A 22976-nucleotide genomic window follows, 5' to 3' on the forward strand; every position below is an offset into this window, starting at 1 on the left:
CAGAAAGCATCTGCATTCAGAAATGCTCTATTTTTGCAGCAACTCCACTAGTTTACTATTTTTTTTACTAGATTTTACTCGAAACAGTATTTAGTCTGGATTAAAGTGGAAAATTGTAGAACATTCCAGCAATTACGCAATGGGAAAGTTCCTGTAGTCAGTACAGTGCGAAGATGTTGTGTCAGGTGACTCTTCACTTACGTCACAGAGCGGTGGGCGTGGCGAACGGATTCAGAGCAGACACGCATTTACTGCAGCCAACGTCAACACAAGCCAGCGCACGGACAATATTTCTGCCGGTATTTCATAAGAAAACGGCATATTTCACTGCGCGTCGCTTAAACTCAAAGGTAAGTCTGTCTATTTGTCTGCCAAACACTCGCGTTTGTTTATTTCTGAGCAGGTATATTTAAATAGCGCAGTCGGAAAGACATGGCGCTCGTGTTGTCATGGTGCGCAAATCAGGCTTCATGTTTTCAGATCATTATAAGCTCTGCTAACGAACTTATTGGGGTATTTTGGGTTGTAATCTGCTGCGTTTGATATTATATATGTAAATATATGTATGACTTAACAAGTGTGGCTGGTTCATATAATAACGACATACGCAGCGGGCTGCTCCGTTATACAGATTAACACAGATTTATTGTGAGGTTAGGTTAGGTTAGCTTTGCTTTGAGCTGATGAAACGGCTTATTTGTGTTGTGTGTAGATTTAATTTCAGGTATTTTAATGAATTTTCTGACGCACATGTTTAATAGAGGAATTATTGCAGATGTAGTTACTTAAAGCGTATAGAAATGTTTTCTTTAAACCTGTTAAGTTTGTGTGTGAAGGCATTGCACCACATGCTAATGTTTATTTACAAAATAATAACAATAATAATTTGACTAGTCATCTCTAATGATAGACGAACAGTATGAATGGAGTGAACAGCAGATTTCATAATATATGGCAAGCCGTTTTAACTTTAATTCAGATTTTTAAAGTGATCGAAATCTGCAATGTTTATTTTGCCAGTGCACATTGCTATTCTTTAACCTGTGCCAGTTAATCCAGTTAAACAGTTTGTTTTTGGTAATCGTACATCAAAGTCTGATCATTTGTTTTCTCTGCTGATGTCAGAAGCCACATTATTTGTGATATAATAATTTAATAAGCCCCTTTTGCCTGCTAAAGTCTAGATGGGATACAGGTGTGGATACTCGCATCAATATAGCGTTTTTGGGACACTGTAGAACAATAATTACTGTTTTTACTTTACTGTGATGACTGGGTTTATGGTTGGGGAAGGGGTAGACCTTAATAAAGTACTGTTTAATGTGTAATTTAATAAATACTATTAATAATGCTCTTTATTATTACTGTTTTTATGTCACTGTGATGGTTGGGGTAGGGGTAGATCTTAATAAAGTACAGCTTAATGTGTAATTTAATAAATAATATTAATAATACTCTTTATTATTACTGTTTTTTTATGTCACTTTGATGGTTTTGGTAAGGTTAGACGTCAATAAAGTATAGTTTAATGTGTAATTTAATAAATAATATTAATAATACTCTTTATTTTTAATGTTTTTACATCACTGTGATGGTTGGGGTTGGGGTAAACGTTAATAAAGTATAGTTTAATGTGTAATTTAAAAAATAATATTAACAATACTCTTTCTTTTTACTGTTTTTACATTATTGTGATGGTTGGATGTAGGGTTGGGGTAGGGGTAGATGTTAATAGAATACAATTAATTATTAGTTATAATAATTAGTTATTTAATTTAACAAATAATATAAATAATGCTGGTTATCTTCTGGCCACAGCTGTATCCCTTTTTGAGTAGGTTTGGGTTGTTACTAGATTTCACAATAATTTAAAAATGACAATTGTTGTACAGTAATTGTATTTTTGTAAAATTATAGGTAATGATCGGCCTCAGCTGTATCCCTTTTAGCCCCTACTCCTACTCAATATTCCGTTGCAGACTGGAAGTATGTCAACATACAGAAATTAAAGTCTCAACAACATCTGGTTCACACAGGCTTTAGATACTAGTGCACGTTCCTTACCTACTTGTATGTTTATATTTTGTGTTTTATATATGTCAGAGGAGTTGTCGGAAAGCAGAAACTGTAATTGCTTTGCTATAATTATGTATTATTTTATTAATTATAATAAAGTAATTTTGTACGTTTAACTCAATTTGAAATTTAAAACAATAACTTAAACTATACAGATTTCAAAAAGAAAATTACCCATTTTTATTAACAGTTACATTTATTGACAGTGAACGAGTCGGGGGGTTGTAATTTTAGCAGCATTGTCATGACAGCACAGTAGCGGTACTATAAAAAGCACGAACGAGTAGACTAAATAGAAATGCCATTGAAATCAATGAGATTTTTGGCTGATCGTTTTCTGCGGTTGACAATTTGGTGCATCTCTAATAAATGACTGTAAAGCTAGATAATTCATTCATTTATTTTCATTTCGGCTTAGTCCCTTTATTTGGGGTTGCCACAGCGGATTGAAAAAGGTCGCTGGTTCGAGCCTCGGCTGGGTCAGTTGGCGTTTCTGTGTGGAGTTTGCATGTTCTCCCCGCATTCGCGTGGGTTTGCTCCGTGTGCTCTGGTTTCCCCCACAGTCCAAACACATGCGCTATAGGGAAATTGCGTGAGCTAAATTGTCTGTAGTGTATATGTGTGAATGAGAGCGTATAGATGTTTCCCAGTGATGGGTTGCGGTCGGAAGGGCATCCGCTGCGTAAAACATCTGCTGGATAAGTTAGCGGTTCATTCCATTCATTCCCCGGATTAATAAAGGAACTAAGCCAAAAAGAAAATGAATGAATGAATAAATTGATGAAAGTAAACATTACCATGAAGTGAACTTTATTTATACGCTAATTTCGAGAGGAGCACGTGCTTATAATTGTTCTCAGCTATTCCATGAACAATTATCCAGATGATTCCTAACTCACTATAAATAACCAGTTTTCCTATTTCCTATCTCAATGTCTTCGTCTTAAAGAACCCAAACCCCCCCAGTCCCTTCTAAACCAGACGACATTTCTGTGCAGGGTTTTGCTTGTTATCCCCGTGCTCGCGTTAAATTTGACATATAGCTGCCACTTGCACGGCGGACAGGATCTGGCGATTATATGAAGGATTAAACAGAAGCTCTCGTGCTAGATGTGGCAAACAGTTACCTGAAAACTCCATCCCACAGACTTTTCATAGCGGACTTGAAGCCAACGGAAGTCTTATCCACTCTTGGAAAAGTGTAGATGTTGGATTAACATTCAGCACATGGTCACTAGTAAGATGTGTCATTATTTGTAACTTTAGATGTCATGGTTTCTCAAACAAAATCTGTCAGTGTTATCTTCATTCTCATCTTCAGCGCTTTACAGTTATTCGCAGTAGTAGCTCTCTCTGTCATCCCAAGCCTGAAGGCATTGACTGAGTGATTGACAGCTGATATTTCAGTGCTAGAGCAGTGGTGGGCCAATAAGAAGAGCGCGAAGGCGGGGCAAGCATTACGGACTTGGCTTTGTTTACTGCAGCAAGTTGACATGACAACTGTTTTAACCCATTCCTGAGCGCTGCGTTTCGCGTTTCAAGTGCAAAGATGCATTCTGCGTGAATGTCTCCCAAATCCGCGCATGTGGTGAACATTTTGCCGTAAAAACTGGTGCACACAACAATTTTATACACTCGCACACATGCTCCCAAATATATATTTTATTTTGTTCGCAATTTCGAGCCCTGCAATAACGCTCACATGTTAGTTGGAAATAGTTAGTCTGTTTTTAATATTTCTGTGCCAACAGGTACCGAATTCCAGTATTGTGACAACCCTAGTTAGTATTTAAAACAAGTACTAGTGACCAAAAGTAGAAATTACTTTTGTATTGAAATAAATGCTTAAACAGCGTGCCATACATGATCGATCTGTCATTTTATTTTCTCTTCAAACAAAAGAACAGCTGCAGTAATAGTCAAATCCTTATTTGACAACATGCAAATGAAACAAACACACACACACACACACAATAAGGTCAAACTGCATTACGTGGTGTATTGAGTTAGGCTTTGATAACCACTGACACTTCTTAAACTGTAAAAAATGCCTAGTGCTTTAAATGCTTTATTATCTTACCTTTATGGTCCTGTTTCTATTTTAAATGTCTAACAAAATGTCTAGACAAGCAAAACATATCGCCTCGTTTTCAGAAATATAAGTGAGTATAAGTGACACCAAAATAAGCAAGTTTTTTCCTTAAAAAAAGCCAAATAATCTTCCAATGGGGCCAGCTAAATAATCTTGTTCTCTTTTTGGCATATTATTTTGCTTAGACTGTTGGCAGATTATTAAAAAGAAAAAGAAAAATTCACTTTGGCATGTTATTTCATAAAACAGGACAATATGTATTTGCTTGTCTAGAAAAAGTTCTTGATTTAATTTTTTTTTAGATATTTGTACTAGAAGCAAGACAAAACCCAAATAGGAAAGCCTGTTTTTGCAGCGTATCAGCATGACGTTGCAGTTTATTGACGCTCTTCATCATGTGCTTACACACACACACGCACACGCACACACACACACACACACACACACACACACACACACTGGAGCATGGCAGGCATTAAACCCAGTCAGCTTTATCAAAGCAAATCACGGTTTAATTGATTATAATATGTTAGTTTCTCTAAAATGTTTTTCACAGTTCTCATTATTTGCCAAGTCACCACCTACTCCCTGTCCTGGATAACATTCAGGCCTACTCATCATCCCTTTCTACCCCTCTCAGCAAATTATACAGCTCCATAGCCACGTCCATTCCCCAAGCCTTGCTTAAACCATGCTTGCTTGTTTCTTGCCTGACTTTGGAACATTCGTTGTGCATTGGTTTTTACTGTGAGGACCTGCGGTTCTTAAAACATACAGTAAAGGCCTGTTCACACCATGTATGATAACGATAAATAGATCGATTTAAATCATCTTTATTTGTATAGCGCTTTTATAATGTAGATTGTGTCAAAGCAGCTTCACATAGAAGATCATAGTAGATTGAAACTGTCCGTCCAGTGTTCAGAGTTGAAGTTCAGTGTGGATTAATTTTCACTGCTGAGAGTTCAAACACTGAAGAGCAAATCCATCAATACGCAGCTCTACAAGCCCCAAACCAAGCAAGACAGAGGCGACAGTGGAGGAACAAACTTCACCAATTGGTGAAAGTTATGGAAATAAAAACCTGGAAAGTTATGGATATAAAAAACCAGGCTCAGTCGGGCACAACCATTTCTCCTCTGGCCAGAATTCTTGTGCAGAGCTGCAGTCTAGATGCCGGAGGCTGGAGAATGCTGGACACCCATCATGGAGAATCTGCAGGTGTGAGTCGGTCACGGGCGTGTGTTCAGGATCGCCCACAAGATCAATGCGAGGACCTGTCTGTAACTGGGGTCTTACAGTAATTAAACCGCCACAGTAGCTGCTCAGGATACGGCCTGGTCCAAGGTTATGGATACCCCTAGAAGCCCTCTATGTTTGGCATCATCTCTTCACAGGACGTGCACAATAACAACGATGCATATATTATTAAAATGATAATGATCTGTTGATTTTTAGATGATGCGTTTAATAGTGCATTACCTCTTGTGACCAGCAGGTGTCTCCAGTGTGTTTATAGCGCATCTGAACTAGGGGTCTGCATTCTGACCAGATTTCTTGCGGCGCGGGAATAAATTTCCAAATAAAGCACGTTAGCGGTCGGTAACTGTTGCGATTTGAACGGGAGTGGGCGGTCTAACAATATCAATCCTGACTCCCGAGCGAGCGGGCGAACACGCGTATGTATGTGGGTGAATGAGAGAGCGTGATGCTGTGTGTCGCTTGTTTGTTGCTCTCTATGTGTGTATGTGTGTGAATGAGAGAGAGCGCGTGAGGCTGTGTATCGCTTGCTTGGTGCTGTGTGTCTATGTGTGTGTGTGTGTTTATACAGACAGCTTGTTATACACATCAACCCCCACCGCCCATCGTTAAGCCTAGTTCACACTACAGGATTTTAAACATCAGCAAATCGCTGTGCCGTTCACACTACATGACTTGACTTTGTGTCTTTTAATCTCTGTGGTGTTCACACTACGCAACACTCCGTGAACGATCCACAAGAGGGGGGTCACACACTACATGATCTGACAACAACTCATTCCCCATCAGCTCATTCAAGCTACCAAACCACAGCCAATGAAAATTTGAGGGAGGAGTCGTCAGAAAAAGCTGAACACTATTGGCTGCTTGTGTGCTGATGACATCACTGACAGCATTTCAAGCTTTGGAGGAAGCATTTAAAAACATCGTCAAATCAGCTGATTTATCAGCGGATTAATCACTCATCTGCAGGTTCCAGTGGAGAGATACACAGAGAGTTTTTAATTTTTGTAATTTTATAACTCTTTGAAATAAAACTAACATATTTATAACACCCTGCCGTTTTCTAACTATCAGTGTATTTCTTTCTGACATTGTTATTTTTTTTTTATTACAAAACAGTAAAGAACTGATCATTTCTGCCTTAAATTACCATATTGGTCAAAATGACTGCATGCATGTCTGATACTTTTCACTGTGACTTTAAATAAGTGTGCATTTTCTTGCCTAGCAACTTCCTGCTAACATAAACAAAACTTTCTGATGGCAAAAACATCAATTTACTTCAGATATCTTTCAAAACTGCATATTCTGTGCTGTTAAAAAGCTCCTGTTTGAAAGTGAAAATGAAAGCCAAGACCTTTAAGTGTTTTAGTATCTTTACTACATATTTATAGGCTGCATTACCAAAAAAAGATTATATTTTTAGGGTAATGGTGTCATTAAATATGATGCCAGACATTCAAAGCTTAATTTTAATATCTCAATAATAGCTTTGAATGTAAATATGTTGTGACAGTATGGCGTTTTATATAAGAACGGTCAGAATGAGCAGTATAGTAATTCTAATAGTTACAGAATTCTAGCTCCACTGTTAATATAGCCTACTCTCATGTCTGTGCTAACGCAGAATGAAGCGAGTGCACCGATGCCCATTCTGACCAATCACAGATGTTTCTGCTGAGCTCCTGAACACACAGGCACGCGGCTCATGCTGATCTGCTCTCTCATTGGCTGCAGCTCGTCACTACATCTGACCACACGTGGGGTTGAGTCGGCCGACTGCTCTGGAATATTTAGCATGCTGAATGTTGGATTTCCGTCTGCGAGGTGTCGGCGACGCGTCAGCAAGCCTCGTTGATGCATTGTTCAGTAGTTCACACATAAAGAGCGGCGAGCGGCGAGCGCCGAGCACCCGCAGATTTCTTCCCGATCACAGCCCGATCTGTCGGCGAGCTCGTTAACTTCCAAATCGGGCTCAAATCAGGCTTAAAATCCTCTAGTGTGAACTAGGCATTAGCAAGAACGATCGCGGCGGGTAGAAAATGGGGCAGTTATATAAGCGGGACAGAATATAAGCAGGAGCAGTCGGGTTTGGACTAAAACCTGTCGGTAACGGGGTTCACAATTTTGTCCCGTGCAGATCTCTAATCTGAACACATCGAGATAAATATTCACATTGACATATAATCAATCTAATCAACAGTCAGTTTAGCAATGGTAGTCAATTCCCCAGCATTTTCAACACAAACACACTGAAACTAGCACTGGATTTCTACGCTTGTTTTATTTTTTATGCTTTGATTTTTCATCAGGAGATGAACCAACAGTTTAATTAAGGATGCAGTATGTAGGATTTACACCTAGTGGTCGAACTAGGTATTGCAGTCCAAATTGTGGTCTTTTTTCCACCCGTCCCTTCTCTGTGGACTCCATGTACACGCAGGTTGCCAGATTGACGACTCTAATAGGAGCAAGAGTGTTTTTTACGTTTTAGATTATTATTTTATAATTAAAATAACCCTCATGTGTATTTTTATACCTCTGAATCTGCGTCTCATTTTGGAGGGTTCATCTTACAGTCGCAATTTTAGACTTTCCGCATACATTGAGGCAGCCTTCATGACTGAAATAATGATGTCGTGTTTTTCACCAAGGCAAACTGGAGTGCTGGAATATAATTGAGTAAACAGGCAGTGGGCTGGTTATAGAGACCAAAACAAAGGCAGACATTCCAACACAGAACGAACATTTTCAATGGACAATTACTAACTTAGCATTGTTTTTCACATAAACAATTATGGTGACTTAAGATGTTTTTAACATAGACATGACGTTCAATTTAAATGAGTGCCCATCTTCAATGCTTTCTGCATAGATATAAGTTTGTCATATTGTAATTAGCATGTTTCTTAAATATTTATTTAAGAAATTATTTTTATACTCCAGAGTCTTATATTAGTTATATCTTAGTCTTATATGGAGATTATATGGAGAGTCTTATATGGTATATCTTATATTATACCTCAGAAACTTGTATACAGCATCTTTAAGACTTATTTCATCTGAATGTAAAACAGAAGAAAGGAGATATTTGTTTAAATTGTAATTTAGGGTTGACTTTTTAAAAACTACTTTGTCTTAATAAATTTGATCGGGGGCTAAAATACAAATACAATGCTTAAGTTTAACATAAATTCAACGTAAACAACTTTTTTCTGCTGTATCGCCTAGCCTCACATATAACTTGTTTTCTGTCGCTCTATGCCTGCTGCTTTTCAGTAGAGATGACCAAATGCTGGAGCATGTCATTGAGTTGACGGACAATTACAAATGTGTGCTCAGCCACTCTTCAAATCATTCACCTTATCTGATTGAGCTCAGTTCCTGTGCATTGGTTAGCTGGGTTTTGTAGACCACTGTATGCTCATGCATGCATGCAAATGCACAGTCAACCCTGCAGCCGATGCAAAGAGAGCCACGCGCTATGAAATGCACCAGTTTATTTTGCATAAGGTTTTAAAATCTGCTTCATTTAGTGTAGTGTCAAAGCATATGAGAGTAAGGGAACAGCATTTAAGTTTAAGAATCTTCACGCACATGGCCAGATGTAAAATATGTTGAGGTGTTGAAACTAAATGTTTTTTTAAACTTCCAGGCTTATTTGGAAAATACTTTGGAAAAATATAAGGTGATCTCATTTGATCCAGTTTAGTGGATTATTCTGCCGTGTGGCACAGAGCTGCTGGGTTATAAATTTGACATAGATTACAAAATGGACAAAATATGCATGGAAATATCTGACACACATCTCCTCTAGGACTTTTGTGTGACTTCTAGACTCAAATAATGCAATATATCATGATAATGAGCATGCATGACTTTGTTATCTTTACAATAGAGTGAATAATTCAAACTTTTAGAGTTCAGTAATAGTTCTTAAACTGAATGTTCATGTTCTAGAGCACTGTCTGTTGTCAAAAGCTAGTCTAGAGCACTGTCTGCTGTTAAAAGCTAGCCTAGAGCGCCATCTGCTGTTTAACATTAGCCTAGAGCGCCATCTGCTGTCAAAAACAAGCCTAGAGCACCGTCTGCTGTTTGAAAACTAGTCTAGAGCTGTTCAAAACTAGCCTAAAACGCCATCTGCTGTTAAAGACTAGTCTAGAGCACCGTTTGCTGTTTAAAACTAGCCTAGAACATTGTCTGCTGTTAAAAACTAGCCTAGAGCATCGTCTGCTGTTAAAAACTAGCCTAGAGTGCCCTCTGTTGTTTATAAACTAGCCTAGAGCTGTTAAAAACTAGCCTAGAGCGTCATCTGCTGTTTAAAACTAGCCTAGAGCATTGTCTTCTGTTAAAACTAGCGAAGAGCGCCATCTGCTGTTAAAAACTGGCCTAGAGCATCTTCTGCTGTTAAAAACTAGCCTAGAGTGCAGTATGCTGTTCAAAAACTAGTCTAGAGTGCCTTCTGTCATTTATAAACTAGCCTAGAACTGTTAAAAACTAGCCTAGAGCGTAATCTGCTGTTAAAAACTAGGCTATAGCTTCTTCTGTTGTTAAAAATCTAGTCTAGAGCGTTGTTTGCTGTTCAAAACTAGTCTAGAGCACCGTCTGCTGTTAAAAACTAGCCTAGAGCATCTTCTGTTGTTAAACAATCTAGTATAGAGCGCCGTTTGCTCTTCAAAACTAGCCTAAAGCACCGTCTACTGCTATAAACTAGCCTAGAGCATTGTCTGCTGTTAAAAACTAGCCTAGAGTGCCCTTTGTTGTTTATAAACTAGCCTAGAGCTGTTAAAAACTAGCCTAGAGCGTCATCTGCTGTTTAAAACTAGCCTAGAGCATTGTCTTCTGTTAAAACTAGCGAAGAGCGCCATCTGCTGTTAAAAACTGGCCTAGAGCATCTTCTGCTGTTAAAAACTAGTCTAGAGTGCAGTATGCTGTTCAAAAACTAGTCTAGAGTGCCTTCCGTCATTTATAAACTAGCCTAGAACTGTTAAAAACTAGCCTAGAGCGTAATCTGCTGTTAAAAACTAGGCTATAGCTTCTTCTGTTGTTAAAAATCTAGTCTAGAGCGTTGTTTGCTGTTCAAAACTAGTCTAGAGCACCGTCTGCTGTTAAAAACTAGCCTAGAGCATCTTCTGTTGTTAAACAATCTAGTATAGAGCGCCGTTTGCTCTTCAAAACTAGCCTAAAGCACCGTCTACTGCTATAAACTAGTCTAGAGCACCGTCTGCTGTTAAAAACTAGCCTAGAGCATCTTCTGTTGTTAAACAATCTAGTATAGAGCGCCGTTTGCTCTTCAAAACTAGCCTAAAGCACCGTCTACTGCTATAAACTAGCCTAGAGCATTGTCTGCTGTTAAAAACTAGCCTAGAGTGCCCTTTGTTGTTTATAAACTAGCCTAGAGCTGTTAAAAACTAGCCTAGAGCGTCATCTGCTGTTTAAAACTAGCCTAGAGCATTCTCGTCTGTTAAAACTAGCCTAGAGCGCCATCTGCTGTTAAAAACTGGCCTAGAGCATCTTCTGCTGTTAAAAACTAGCCTAGAGCGCTGTCTGCTGTTCAAAAACTAGTCTAGAGTGCCCTCTGTCATTTATAAACTAGCCTAGAGCTGTTAAAAACTAGCCTAGAGCGTAGTCTGCTGTTAACTGTTAAAAAATAGCCTAGAGCTGTTAAAAAATAGCCTAGAGCGTAGTCTGCTGTTAACTGTTAAAAACTAGCCTAGAGCTTATTCTGTTGTTAAAAATCTAGTCTAGAGCGTTGTTTGCTGTTCAAAACTAGTCTAGAGCACCGTCTGCTGTTAAAAACTAGCCTAGAGCCCCGTCTGTTGTTTATAAACTAGCCTAGAGCTGTTAAAAACTAGCCTAGAGTGTCATCTGCTGTTAAAAACTAGCCTAGAGTATTGTCTTCTGCTAAAACTAGCCTAGAGCGCCATCTGCTGTTAAAAACTGGCCTAGAGCATCTTCTGTTGTTTTTTAAACTAGCCTAGAGCTAGTAAAAACTAGCCTAGAGCTTCTTCTGTTGTTTATAAACTAGCCTAGAGCTGTTAAAAACTAGCCTAGAGCTTCTTCTGTTGTTAAAAATCTAGTCTAGAGCATCGTCTGCTGTTATAAACTAGCCTAGAGCCTCTTCTGTTGTTAAAAATCTAGTCTAGAGCGTCGTTTGCTGTTCAAAACTAGTCTAAAGTGCTGTTTGCTGTTAAAAACTAGCCTAGAGTGCCGTCTGCTGTTAAAACAGAATTGATGCCAAATCCAGTGACATTTCACCACTGCTCTACTTGCTGATTAATTAAATGTTAATGACACTTCGAGGATCAAAAATACACACAAAGGCTAAACGAATGTAATATCAATTTCTCCTGACATTGTGAAGCGAAACAACTGATTTGTGTATAAAGGCCAGAAGGTGCTCTCATGTGGAAACTCCAAACACCCACAAAGAAGAAACCAAGGAAATCCCCATGGCCTTTATTTATCAACAGAATATTGAACTGCTTTTATTGATTCAGCCTGACTAATAATCACGGCTATGCAATCATCTCACAGAAGATAATATTACAGACACCTGACTAATATTATGAAGTGAGTTTGTGGTATTTTGTGGCTGGAAGGGCATCCGCTGTGGAAAACATATGCTGAAATAGTTGGTGGTTCATTCCGCTGTAGTGATCTCTGAAATATAGAATAAGCTGAAGGAAATGATTAAACAGTCTGTGATTATGAATGCTATATTGCACAGCTTGTCAGTGAATTACGACCCTCTCCACTCTCAGAAATAAAGGTACACGAGCTGTCACTGGGCTGGTACCTTTCAAAAAGGTACAAATTTGTACCTAAAAGGTCCATATTAATACCTCAAGGGTACATATTAGTACCTAAAAAGTACAAACGTGTTCCTCTTAAAATGTTTAGGTACTAATATATACTTTTGAGGTACCAATATGAACCCTATAAGTACAAATGTGTACCTTTTGAAAAAGTACCACCCCAGTGACAACTCGTGTTGGTTTATTTCTGAGAGTGTGTAGTAAATGTTGCTCCATCTGAAAGCATGTGCTGGAAATGTACTACTGATTACAGAACCGGCTTTACTGGGAAAATGTGGGCAACTCTTGTAAAAATGCATGTTTAATTTGTTTGCATTAAATATTTTAAGGAGTCGTCAAGCTACAAGAGCATCAATGACCTTTTTTTTGTTTGTTTACTTCTTGAAGTTGGAGATTGTTATTAATTTGTTATTGATTAAATACTCTCCATATCTGATCTAATAATGATTTATACACCATAATATATATAAAAAAACATCTGGGGAGGGGCTGTCGCTAACTCAAGAATCCTCAAAATGTCAATATTACAACCAAAACCAAATTGTCAAACATATGCGTGTGGAATGGCCTATTTTTAATGTTATCAGACAATGTTTATTTATTTTTATCTGGAGAGACTTTTTAAATGTGAATCCTTTCAGAATTGTGCAATTATTATCAAACGTAAAGCTGTTCTAGTTTTTATCTTGTTTGTTATTATCTATGGATTTTATCTCATGTATTATTTATTGATGTCGATGACTTATTATTGTTAAAATACTGTTTAATCATAGAAAAGTTACATTTATAAAATATATACGGTAATAATGTAAACTTGATCTGTTTTTTCGCCATGACATAACCAGAGAAGCTGATATGGCAATAAATAAATAAATAAAATCTATCTATCTTTTATTTTTCCCCGTATATTTAAGCTTTTTTAATTGCATCATCGGATCTGAATCTTCCTTTTACCCTTGATTAGTTGTAAAAAGTGACTTTTCTGAACATTATTAATAGTTTGCAGTGCTATATTGTCTGGTGTTGTATATGACGCTATAAACACCCTGTAATAGACTTCAGCACATTATCTGTTGTTTTACAGACATATTACTCATTTCTTATACATTATATTATTTTAAAACTCCCTAAATGTTAATAAAAGTCACTTTGTTAAACTGTAGAGTTGAATTTTCAACATCAAATGTAAACAAAGCTGAGATTAACATCCCATAATGAAATTTGCAAGTTTATTTCTGGTTGTGAATCACAAAATACTGAAACTGTTAACAAATATTTTTAATTTTTAAAGCTCTTTATTTTCAAAATCCTGCATCTCCTCAGGCTGCTCATAAATATACCCAGTGGAAACCCCTCTTGCTTGGTTAATATTACTGTTTAGCTCTGAAACCTGAGGAAGTTTGGAGAAGTGCAGGGATCTAATAGCACTCAGCCGCACAGACCTAATCAACATTTTAAGGCCTTCTCGTCATTTCGTTCGAGCCAGAGATAAACAGACAGCGATGATAATGAACATGGAGATTTAGATTTAACAGATAATAACTTTAGGCTTTCACAATCTGACATCCTCATTTAAAAGCACAAAATTTTGAACGGCTAACAGGACTAAGAGTAAAATGAATGAATAATCACTGCAAAAAGCAGATGATAGAATGGGATTTGCATTAGGATTTGTTGATGTGGAGTTGCTGTATTTAATCCCTGAAGGGAGACGATGGAAAACAGGCCACTGAGTATAACCTGGTGTTTAATGCTGGACAGAGCGCTGATCTGAGATCAAGTCACATGGGATTTGGCATCACAGTAAATGGGACGCTGTTGCATAACTGCTGTTATTCAGAACAGACATTAAACGGGAGAGATTGTGCTCACGTTTATTTGTCGATATTATCATAGGTTTTGGTGTAATCATGTTATGCTAACTAACTTGCATTGTTTGGGTATTGCTTTATTTTACAGTCAATTGTTTGTTTTTTTTTTTTTTAAGATTTATTTTTGGCCTTTTTGCCTTTATTATTAGATAGGACAGATTTTAGACAGGAAGCGAAATGGGAAAGAGAGACAGGGGGTAGGGTAGGGAAATGTCGTCGAGCCGGGATTCGAACTTGTGACGCCCTGACGTGCTATGGCACCATATGTCAGCGCGCTAACCACTAGGCTATTGCGCCGAATGTTGTTTGTTTTGAAACGTCATAGTATTTTACATTTAAATATACGCAGTTTCTTTTTTTTGTTATTGAATATATATGTTATTTTGCCTTTAAAAGCTAACATAAAAATATATATGTTTGCTGTTTGTTCAAACTACTTAATTAAAATAAGCTGAATCAACACAATTCAACATGAGTTTTGGGACAGCTTAATAGTTTCATGCTCAATCCACTTACATTTGTAAAAACTAATGAGTTAACTTAGTTGCTTTGTGTTGTCCCCACACAAAAAAGATAATGTGGAGCCCAGCATTTTTTACAGTAAATACAGAACAACATCCTAAAGTCAAACATTTACTGTATTCAAAATTAATTAATTAATTAATTAATATAAAAAGGGAGGAGATTCATTCATTCATTTTCTTTTCAGCTTAGTCCCTCTTTTATTCTGGGGTGGCCACAGCGGAATGAACCGCCAACTTATCCACCATATGTTTTACACAGCAGTTGCCCTTCCAGCTGCAACTCATACACACTCTTTCACACTCATACACTATGGACAATTTAAGCTTACCCAATTCCCCTATAGCGCATGTGTTTGGACTGTGGGGGAAACCGGAGCACCCTGAGGAAACCCACGCCAACACGGGGAGAACATGCAAACTTCACACAGAAACGGCAACTGTCCCAGCCGGGGCTCAAACCAGCAGCCTTCTTGCTGTGAGGCGATTGTGCTACACACTGCGGCACCGTGCTGCCGGAATAGATACAGTATAAACCTATAGAGAAAATCACATAATTATAATAAAGTTGTCCTGGCAAAACATGAAATATTTTATGATTAAATACAAGTCATGTAAATTCGGAAATCACTAATTTCTCTTTGTGTGCTCATGTGCAACTTTCTCTCATTTGGGATTGTATAATAGAAGAATGACGATTTAATAGCATAATAATGCAACACATTTAATTCTTAAGAATATTTACTATAATTATAATCATTTGATCAATTTAATAATTAGGTATCAGAATGTGAAAAATATATGCTGAACAAAAAATTAAGAGTAATAATACATATTAACAAACAACTGCCTAGTAACAAGAAATAGAAAAAGAGTCACATTTTTAAAACCGTTCATTTACCATACTGACACTGTCACCTCCAATAGAGATTGGATGAAATTAGAGGCTGCACAATAAACTAAAATGTTGCTAATATTGACTTTAATGTATGAGCTATATACACTCACCGGCCACTTTATTAGGTACACCTGCCAAACTTCTCGTTAATGCAAATTTGTAATCAGCCTAACATGATTGAGACGATCTGCTGCAGTTCAAAGCGAGCATCAGAATGGGGAAGAAAGAGGATTTAAGTGAATTTGAATGTGGCATGGTTGTTGGTGCCAGACGGGCTGCTCTGAGTATTTCAGAAACTGCTGATCTACCTGAGTATTGTTGCTGACCATGTCCATCCCTTTATGAGCACAGTGTCTCCATCTTCTGATGGCTACTTCCAGCAGGATAACGCAGCATGTCATAAAGCTCAATCATCTCAGACTGATTTCTTGAGAATGACAATGAGTTCACTGTACTCAAATGGCCTCCACAGTCACCAGAGCTCAATCCAATAGAGCAGCTTTGGGATGTGGTGGAACGGGAGAGTGGCATCTGAATGTGCAGCCGACAAATCTGCAGCAACTGTGTGATGCTATCATGACAATATGGAGCAAAATCTCGAAGGAATATTTCCAGTAGCTTGTTGAATCTCTGCTACGAAGCATTAAGTCACCTCTTAAGGCAAAATGTGGTCCAACACCGTACTAGTAAGGTGTGCCTAATTAAGTAGCCAGTGAGTGTATATTTCATTACCCACAACACTTTCACTTTAATGCACAGACATGTAGAATACAAAAAGTTTTCTTTCCATTACGTGGGCTACCATGCAGCTTTTCAACGCCTTCATGTAACCTAAAGGGTCTCTTAGACACAACACCCATCCCATTCTCAGGTTGACTATTAGCTTCTTTTTATAGTCACACTCTCGCAGCTATAAAGGACGGGGTTTCCCACCATCACATGCATTCAGATGCACACATGCGTACACTTCTACATCAGTATCCACAGCAACCGCACAACCACTAGCACATGCTGTGCTCAACCTTCTCAATGCTGTGCTGCACCCACTGAATCACTGGTGGAAACATGGTTGTGTGTAGTTTGTTAACAGGTTATCGATGTGTTGTTTATTCTCAGTATTCACTCGTAATGTGAATGCCCACTGAATCATGGCCCTTTTTGCCTTCTGGCGGCCTCTTTTGTGCTGAAGCGCAGCATTATTCACTGAACTGATTCTTTGAGTAAACAGACAGAGCTGGATTGTTCACCAGCGGTCGGTCCAGTTAGAGTTGTTCTGATCAGATCATCACAAACAGAGATCGTTTTTCTGGAAAAAAAGTTTTTTTTGTCTTGGTTTGTTTAATTTAGGGTGTGTAAGTCCTGCATGAACTACCTGAGCATTCAGAGTACGTATTTTAATGCTGGAAAGATATTGAACGGTATTTCATCCCTTAGGGCGAGGCAGTGGCGCAGTAGGTAGTGCTGTCGCCTCACAGCAAGAAGGTCGCTGGGTCGCTGGTTCAAACCTCGGCTCAGTTGGCGTTTCTGTGTGGAGTTTGCATGTTCTCCCTGCCTTTGCGTGGGTTTCCTCCGGGTGCTCCGGTTTCCCCCACAGTCCAAACACATGCGCTACAGGTGAATTGGGTTGGCTAAATTGTCCTTAGTCTATAAGTGTGTGTGTGAATGTGTGTGTGGATGTTTCCCAGAGATGGGTTGCGGCTGGATGGGCATCCACTGCGTAAAAACTTGCTGGATAAGTTGGCGGTTCATTCCACTGTGGCGACCCCGGATTAATAAAGGGACTAAGCCGACAAGAAAATGAATGAATGAATTTCATCCCTTTTCATTAATTTGTCAGTCTTATATTTGAAAAAAAGTTGACTAGACATTTCAGTAATTTAGTCAACATAATTCTGCCGGTTTCTTATGAATCTGTCCCCATCCTTTCAACAACCATGAGTGTAATACAAAATTTTACTTTTCTTTTACTCCATTAGATTAAATCAGGACTGATTTTTCCTGTTATTTTACCACAACCTAAGAATTAGAAAATGCAAACTAATTTTAATATTAGTATTATTGTAAATGAAAGTTTTGTTTACAATGAGCCCAAATATGTTATGCAGAATGCCAGAAATAGTGTAGACATATCTCTGTATTGATATAATGATGTGTTTATTTTAATGCTTACAGGGCAAAAATCTGCAGCTCATATTTCTATATCAGTCCTGTCATTCAGTCTTGCCATTCAAATTTGCAATAAATATGCTGCAATAAATAAATGAACAAAAAACAACAATAAAAACTAATATCTCAAATAGTCCCTGCTGTTTTATTTTATTTGTATGTATACATATGTATGTATACACACACACACACACACACACACAAACACACTTGAAGTCAGAATTATCAGCCCCCCTGTTTATTTTTCCCCCAATTTCTGTTTAACAGAGAGCAGATTTTTTTAAGACACTTCTATACATTTTACAGTGTAATTTAAAGGCTTAACTAGGTTAATTAGGTTAACTAGGCAGGTTAGGGTAATTAGGCAGGTTATTGTGTAACGATGGTTTGTTCTATAGACTATCGAAAACAAATATTGCTTAAAGGGGCTAATAATTTTGCCCTTAAGAGGCTTTTAATAAATTAAAAACTGCTTTTAGTCTAGCTGAAATAAAATAAATAAGACTTTTTTCCAAAAGAAAAAATATTATCAGACATACTGTGAAAATGTTCTTGCTCTGTTAAACATAATTTGGGAAAAATTTACAAAAGAAGATAAAAATCAAAGGGGGCCAATAATTCTGACTTTAACTGTATACATACGTTTTATCTTTACATCTTCATATTGTGCTGTACTTTGTGGTGCACTTGTAGTTTTGTCTCAAGAAACATTTTACATCAAGAAATACAATTTGGAAGTAGACTATTTTGTGCTCTGTTTGAATGGCCTTGGCTGAGTGTAGACTCAGAAGTATAGTGATTGGTTAACAGTTTTGCATAACAGTGAGTACACAGAAATCAAGTCAAGTGGAGCTGTTTTGTCATCCCACTGCATGTGTGAACATACAGTGGAGCATACACTTTAACTGTACACATCACTAGGGCCAGACGGAATCTGCGGACATTTAAAAAAAAATCTGCGGATTTATGCGGAATGACTTTGGGAGTATCATAACTAAAACCTTAATATATGAAATGAAAAGTAATACCTTTTTAACTTGTATTTAATGTTTGCAATGCCAATCCAATTAGATCCACTTTATTAGGTAAACAAATCAAGTCTCTCATATAATATCTCTACTAAAAGACAGAAAATATTACTGTAAAAACTGCATGGTAAATAAATCATATGAATATTTTTTTATGATAGTCAATAATATGACTGAAATTAACTTAAAAACTGAATAAATATAGATTTACACACATTTACTCAAGTAAATAAACAGAATCAATGATGGGCTAAAAATCCGCGTGGGCCTACACATAACCTAAGACAGAGCATACAAGTACTTTCACATAAGACAGAACAGTATTGTGCAAGATATTAAGCAAAAGATCTATTTAAGGTTAAATAAAACAAGTAGTGCATCATGATTGTGTGGCACATTCACAAGTAGACATTGTTTTCCTTATTGAGTCCTTGTAAGTTGGGAGTTTAAGTAAGGTTTGCAGTGTATAAATAGAGAGAAGAGTGCTTCTACAGGTGGTTTGTCAAACCCACTCACCTGTGTGAGGCACACTCAGAAATGTTTTATAGAGGTATGAAGTGATTTTAAGAAAGTGTCTGGTGCAAGTGGGTGTTATCTAGGACTATGACCCCTGTGTTAAAATATAAAGGGGACTTTGGTTTCTCTAATCTTTCTGTCTTTCTGTCATCATCAGGATTGCAGTGAGGGAAGGAGACATGTCTCAGGACAAGCAAACCTACCCCATAATGGGGGAAAATAACCCCCTTCACAACAATGTCTACGGGCCCCCCAAAACTGATGCCTTTGGAATGCCTCCTCCAAACTACAGCCAGGGTCCAGGGGCCCCTCCGTATGCGGCACCAGGAACCTATGGTCCACCCGATTATGGCCAGCCTGCCTACGGCCAGCCTCCAGCACCAGGGTTTGGTCCTGGCCCTGGCCCATACCCACAGATGCCATATCCACAGATGCCATACCCGCAAGCAAACTACGCTCAAGGGCCGTACCCTCAGAGCCCATACCAGCAGGGGCCCGGCCAGCCCGCCTTCGGTGTAGATCCTAATGGTAAGTACTATTAGGATATTTCCACATTAGGTTTAAGTTCAGTAGCCAGATTCACAAATAAATGAAGATGTTTTTAGAGCAGGGGTCATCAAACTTGTTCCTGAAGGGGCCGGTGTCCTGCAGATTTTAGCTCCAACCCTAATCAAACACACCTGAACAAGCTAGGGTCTTGCTAGGTATAGTTGAAACACCCTGGTGGATGTGTTGAGGCAAGTTGGAGCTAAACACACTGCAGGGTCACCGGCCCTCCAGGACCAGGATTGGTCACCCCTGTATTAGATGGTTCAGACATTTTACGAAACATGGGACCCTTTAATAATCTATATTGACAGTGATGTACTCCTCCAACCTTAAATCCCCAAAATCCCCTACTCTTACCCCCATACATTTTCTTTATGTGATTTAATTATTTAATTAATTTCTTTTCCTTTTTCGTTTGCATATTTTGTTTTTGTTCATTTGTTTCTGTTTTAAGTTTGTGGTAAAAAAAAAAAAAAAAAAAAAAAACTAAATGAAAATACTTTTTGTTACTGAATACCTCCAATGTAATGTTGCTTTATCAAAAACACAATAAACAAATATAAAAAATCAAATAAAGTGCACACTGGGAGAATTTTTTGCGTTTCACATCATTTTCATAAAAGTGATTTTCATTGGCGATGAGTGCAAAATGAGGGGGGAAATGATTGCACACATTAATTTATTTATTTATTATGTTTTATGTGTCATTTAAAACTGCTTCTATAAAGAACATTTGATGCAGACACTATTAGGTCATTTCCAGATTAGAAAAAAGCCCTGGGTGATGTAGTGGCGCAGTAGGTAGTACTATCACGTCAGAGCAAGAAAGTCGCTGGTTCGAGCCTCGGCTCAGTTGGCGTTTCCGGGTGCTCCGGTTTCCAGGGTTGCCACAGCGGAATGAACTGCCAACTTATCCAGCAAGTTTTTACGCAGCAGATGTCCTTCCAGCCGCAACCCATCTCTGGGAAACATCCACACACACTCATACACTACGGACAATTTAGCCTACCCCAATTCACCTGTGCCGCATGTCTTTGAACTGTGGGGGAAACTGGAGCACCTGGAAACGCCAACTGAGCCGAGGTTCGAACCATCGACCTTCTTCCTGTGAGGCGACAGCACTACCTACTGCGCCACTGCCTCGCCTAACTCATTTATAATAACTGATTTATCTTTGCCATTATGACATAAAAATAATAAATAATATTAGATTAGATATTCTTCAAGACACTTCTATACAGCTTAAAGTGACATTTAAAGGCTTAACTAGGGTAATTAGGTAGGTTAGGGTAATTGGGCAAGTCATTGTATAATGAATGAAAATATAAGGCGGTTTCATGGTGTTTTCAGGCTGTGTTTAAGGTAAAGTGCTTTGCCTGAGCAATTCAGCAAAAGGTTACCAGCTCACTGAGTGCTGAAAATCCATCATTTGTTCTTTTTTTTACTTCATCATCCTCAGTGCCTGCTGTAATAATCAGCACGTCTTCAGCTGTATTATTAAGATCTTTTGCTGCTTCTGTTGATGTCGATGCTATGATATGTGCTGTTCTTTCCAAACCTATAAAACCGGTTAAGTTGAACTTCAGTTTTCCATTTCTGTGTGCATTTCATTGAATGAACTTACTGCGGGTCAATGATGGAAATGTTTTTATTTTTCAAGCATTAAAACACGTGTTGGTCAGCTGTATATTTTATTATTCACTTCATACATTCATTGATCTCTACTGTCTATTGTTTTATTTTAACAATAATCTGACCTCTTTCCTACTACAAACTGATTTTCGGGTCAAATAAAGTTTGACACATTGTCAACAGTATATTTTGAAACATTATTTTAAACATATTATTAGGGAAATAACCATACACGCACCACTTTATTAGGTACACCTGTCCAATTACTCAAATGGCCTCCACAGTCTCCAGAGCTCAATCCAATAGAGCACTTTTGGGATGTGGTGGAATAGGAGATTGGCATCATGAATGTGCAGCCGACAAATCTGCAGCAACTGTGTGATGCTATCATGTCAATATGGAGCAAAATCTCTGAGGAATATTTCCAGTAGCTTGTTGAATCTCTGCCACGAAGGATTAAAGCAGTTCTGAAGGCAAAAGGGGTCCAACTGGGTACTAGTAGGGTGTACCTAATAAAGTGGCCGGTGATTATGGTATGGTATGGTAACTGCAGTGACATTAATTACGATATATATATTTTTAATAATAGTCAACTGCATATTCAGGTCTAAAGGGTACCTGGTTCATTCAGTTCTTTAGAAAAACACTTAAAGGTGGCAAATGTGATTTTTTTTTCTTCTTTTTTTTTTACATATTTTATTTTTTATAGCGATTTGTAATGGTTAAAAACATTGTCTGGACCATTAGTGTTTGCAGTTACATGGATGTTATTTCAACAATGTTTATTTTCAGCAATACTGGAAACATTATCCCTTTATTGGGTGAAGAACAATATATGAAAACCTCATTCATATTGATTACTATACTCTACCTGACAAAAGATTTGTCTTGATCTCAGTTGTAAGAGCAGCAAATAATAACTTGACTTCTAGCTGATGATCTGGAAAAGTGGCAGAAGATAGATTTCTCTGATGAATCATCTGCTGAACTGCATCCCAAACATCACCAATACTGCTGAAGACCTACTGGAACCCGCATGAAGCCAGGATTCTTACAGAAATCAGTCAAGTTTGGTGAAGGAGACATCATGGTTTGGGGTTACATTCAGTGCGTGAGATCTGCAGAGTGGATGATCAACATCAACAACCTGAGGTATCAAGACATTTGTGCTGCCCATTACATTACAAACCACAGGAGAGAGACAATTCTCCAGCAGGATAGCGCTCCTTCTCATACTTCAGCCTCCACATCAAAGCTCCTGAAAGCAGAGAAGGTCAAGGTGCTCCAGGATTGGCCAGCCCAGTCACCAGACATGAACATTATTGAGCATGTCTGGTGTAAGATGTTGGAGGAGGCATTGAAGATGAATCCAAAGAGTCTTGATGAACTCTGGGAGTCCTGCAGGAACGCTTTCTCTGCCATTCCAGATGACTTTATTAATCAGTGGTTGTCAGTGCAGAGATGTATGGATGCAGTCCTCCAAGCTCATGATGGAGTCAGACACAATATTCATTCTGTCTCCACTGCAGCAGGACTTTATATTCTA

General features: G+C 38.1%; 1 protein-coding gene across 2 annotated transcripts in view; it reads left to right on the forward strand.

Annotated features, from left to right (window-relative positions):
* The first annotated feature begins 227 nt into the window (after positions 1–227).
* Positions 228–22976, forward strand: part of grinaa (glutamate receptor, ionotropic, N-methyl D-aspartate-associated protein 1a (glutamate binding)) — a 35553-nt gene continuing 12804 nt past the window's right edge. The window contains exons 1-2 of one of the 2 annotated variants that reach the window (XR_015945235.1): positions 228–350; positions 19407–19777. Coding sequence is in view for 1 of the 2 variants with exons in the window: in NM_001045310.1 (NP_001038775.1) it covers positions 19429–19777 (349 nt within the window). In the remaining variant the exon portion in view is untranslated. 2 annotated transcript variants of the gene reach the window in all.

This window comes from Danio rerio, chromosome 19, assembly GCF_052040795.2.
Source record: "Danio rerio strain M-AB ecotype USA chromosome 19, GRCz13ab, whole genome shotgun sequence".
NCBI lineage: Eukaryota > Metazoa > Chordata > Actinopteri > Cypriniformes > Danionidae > Danio > Danio rerio.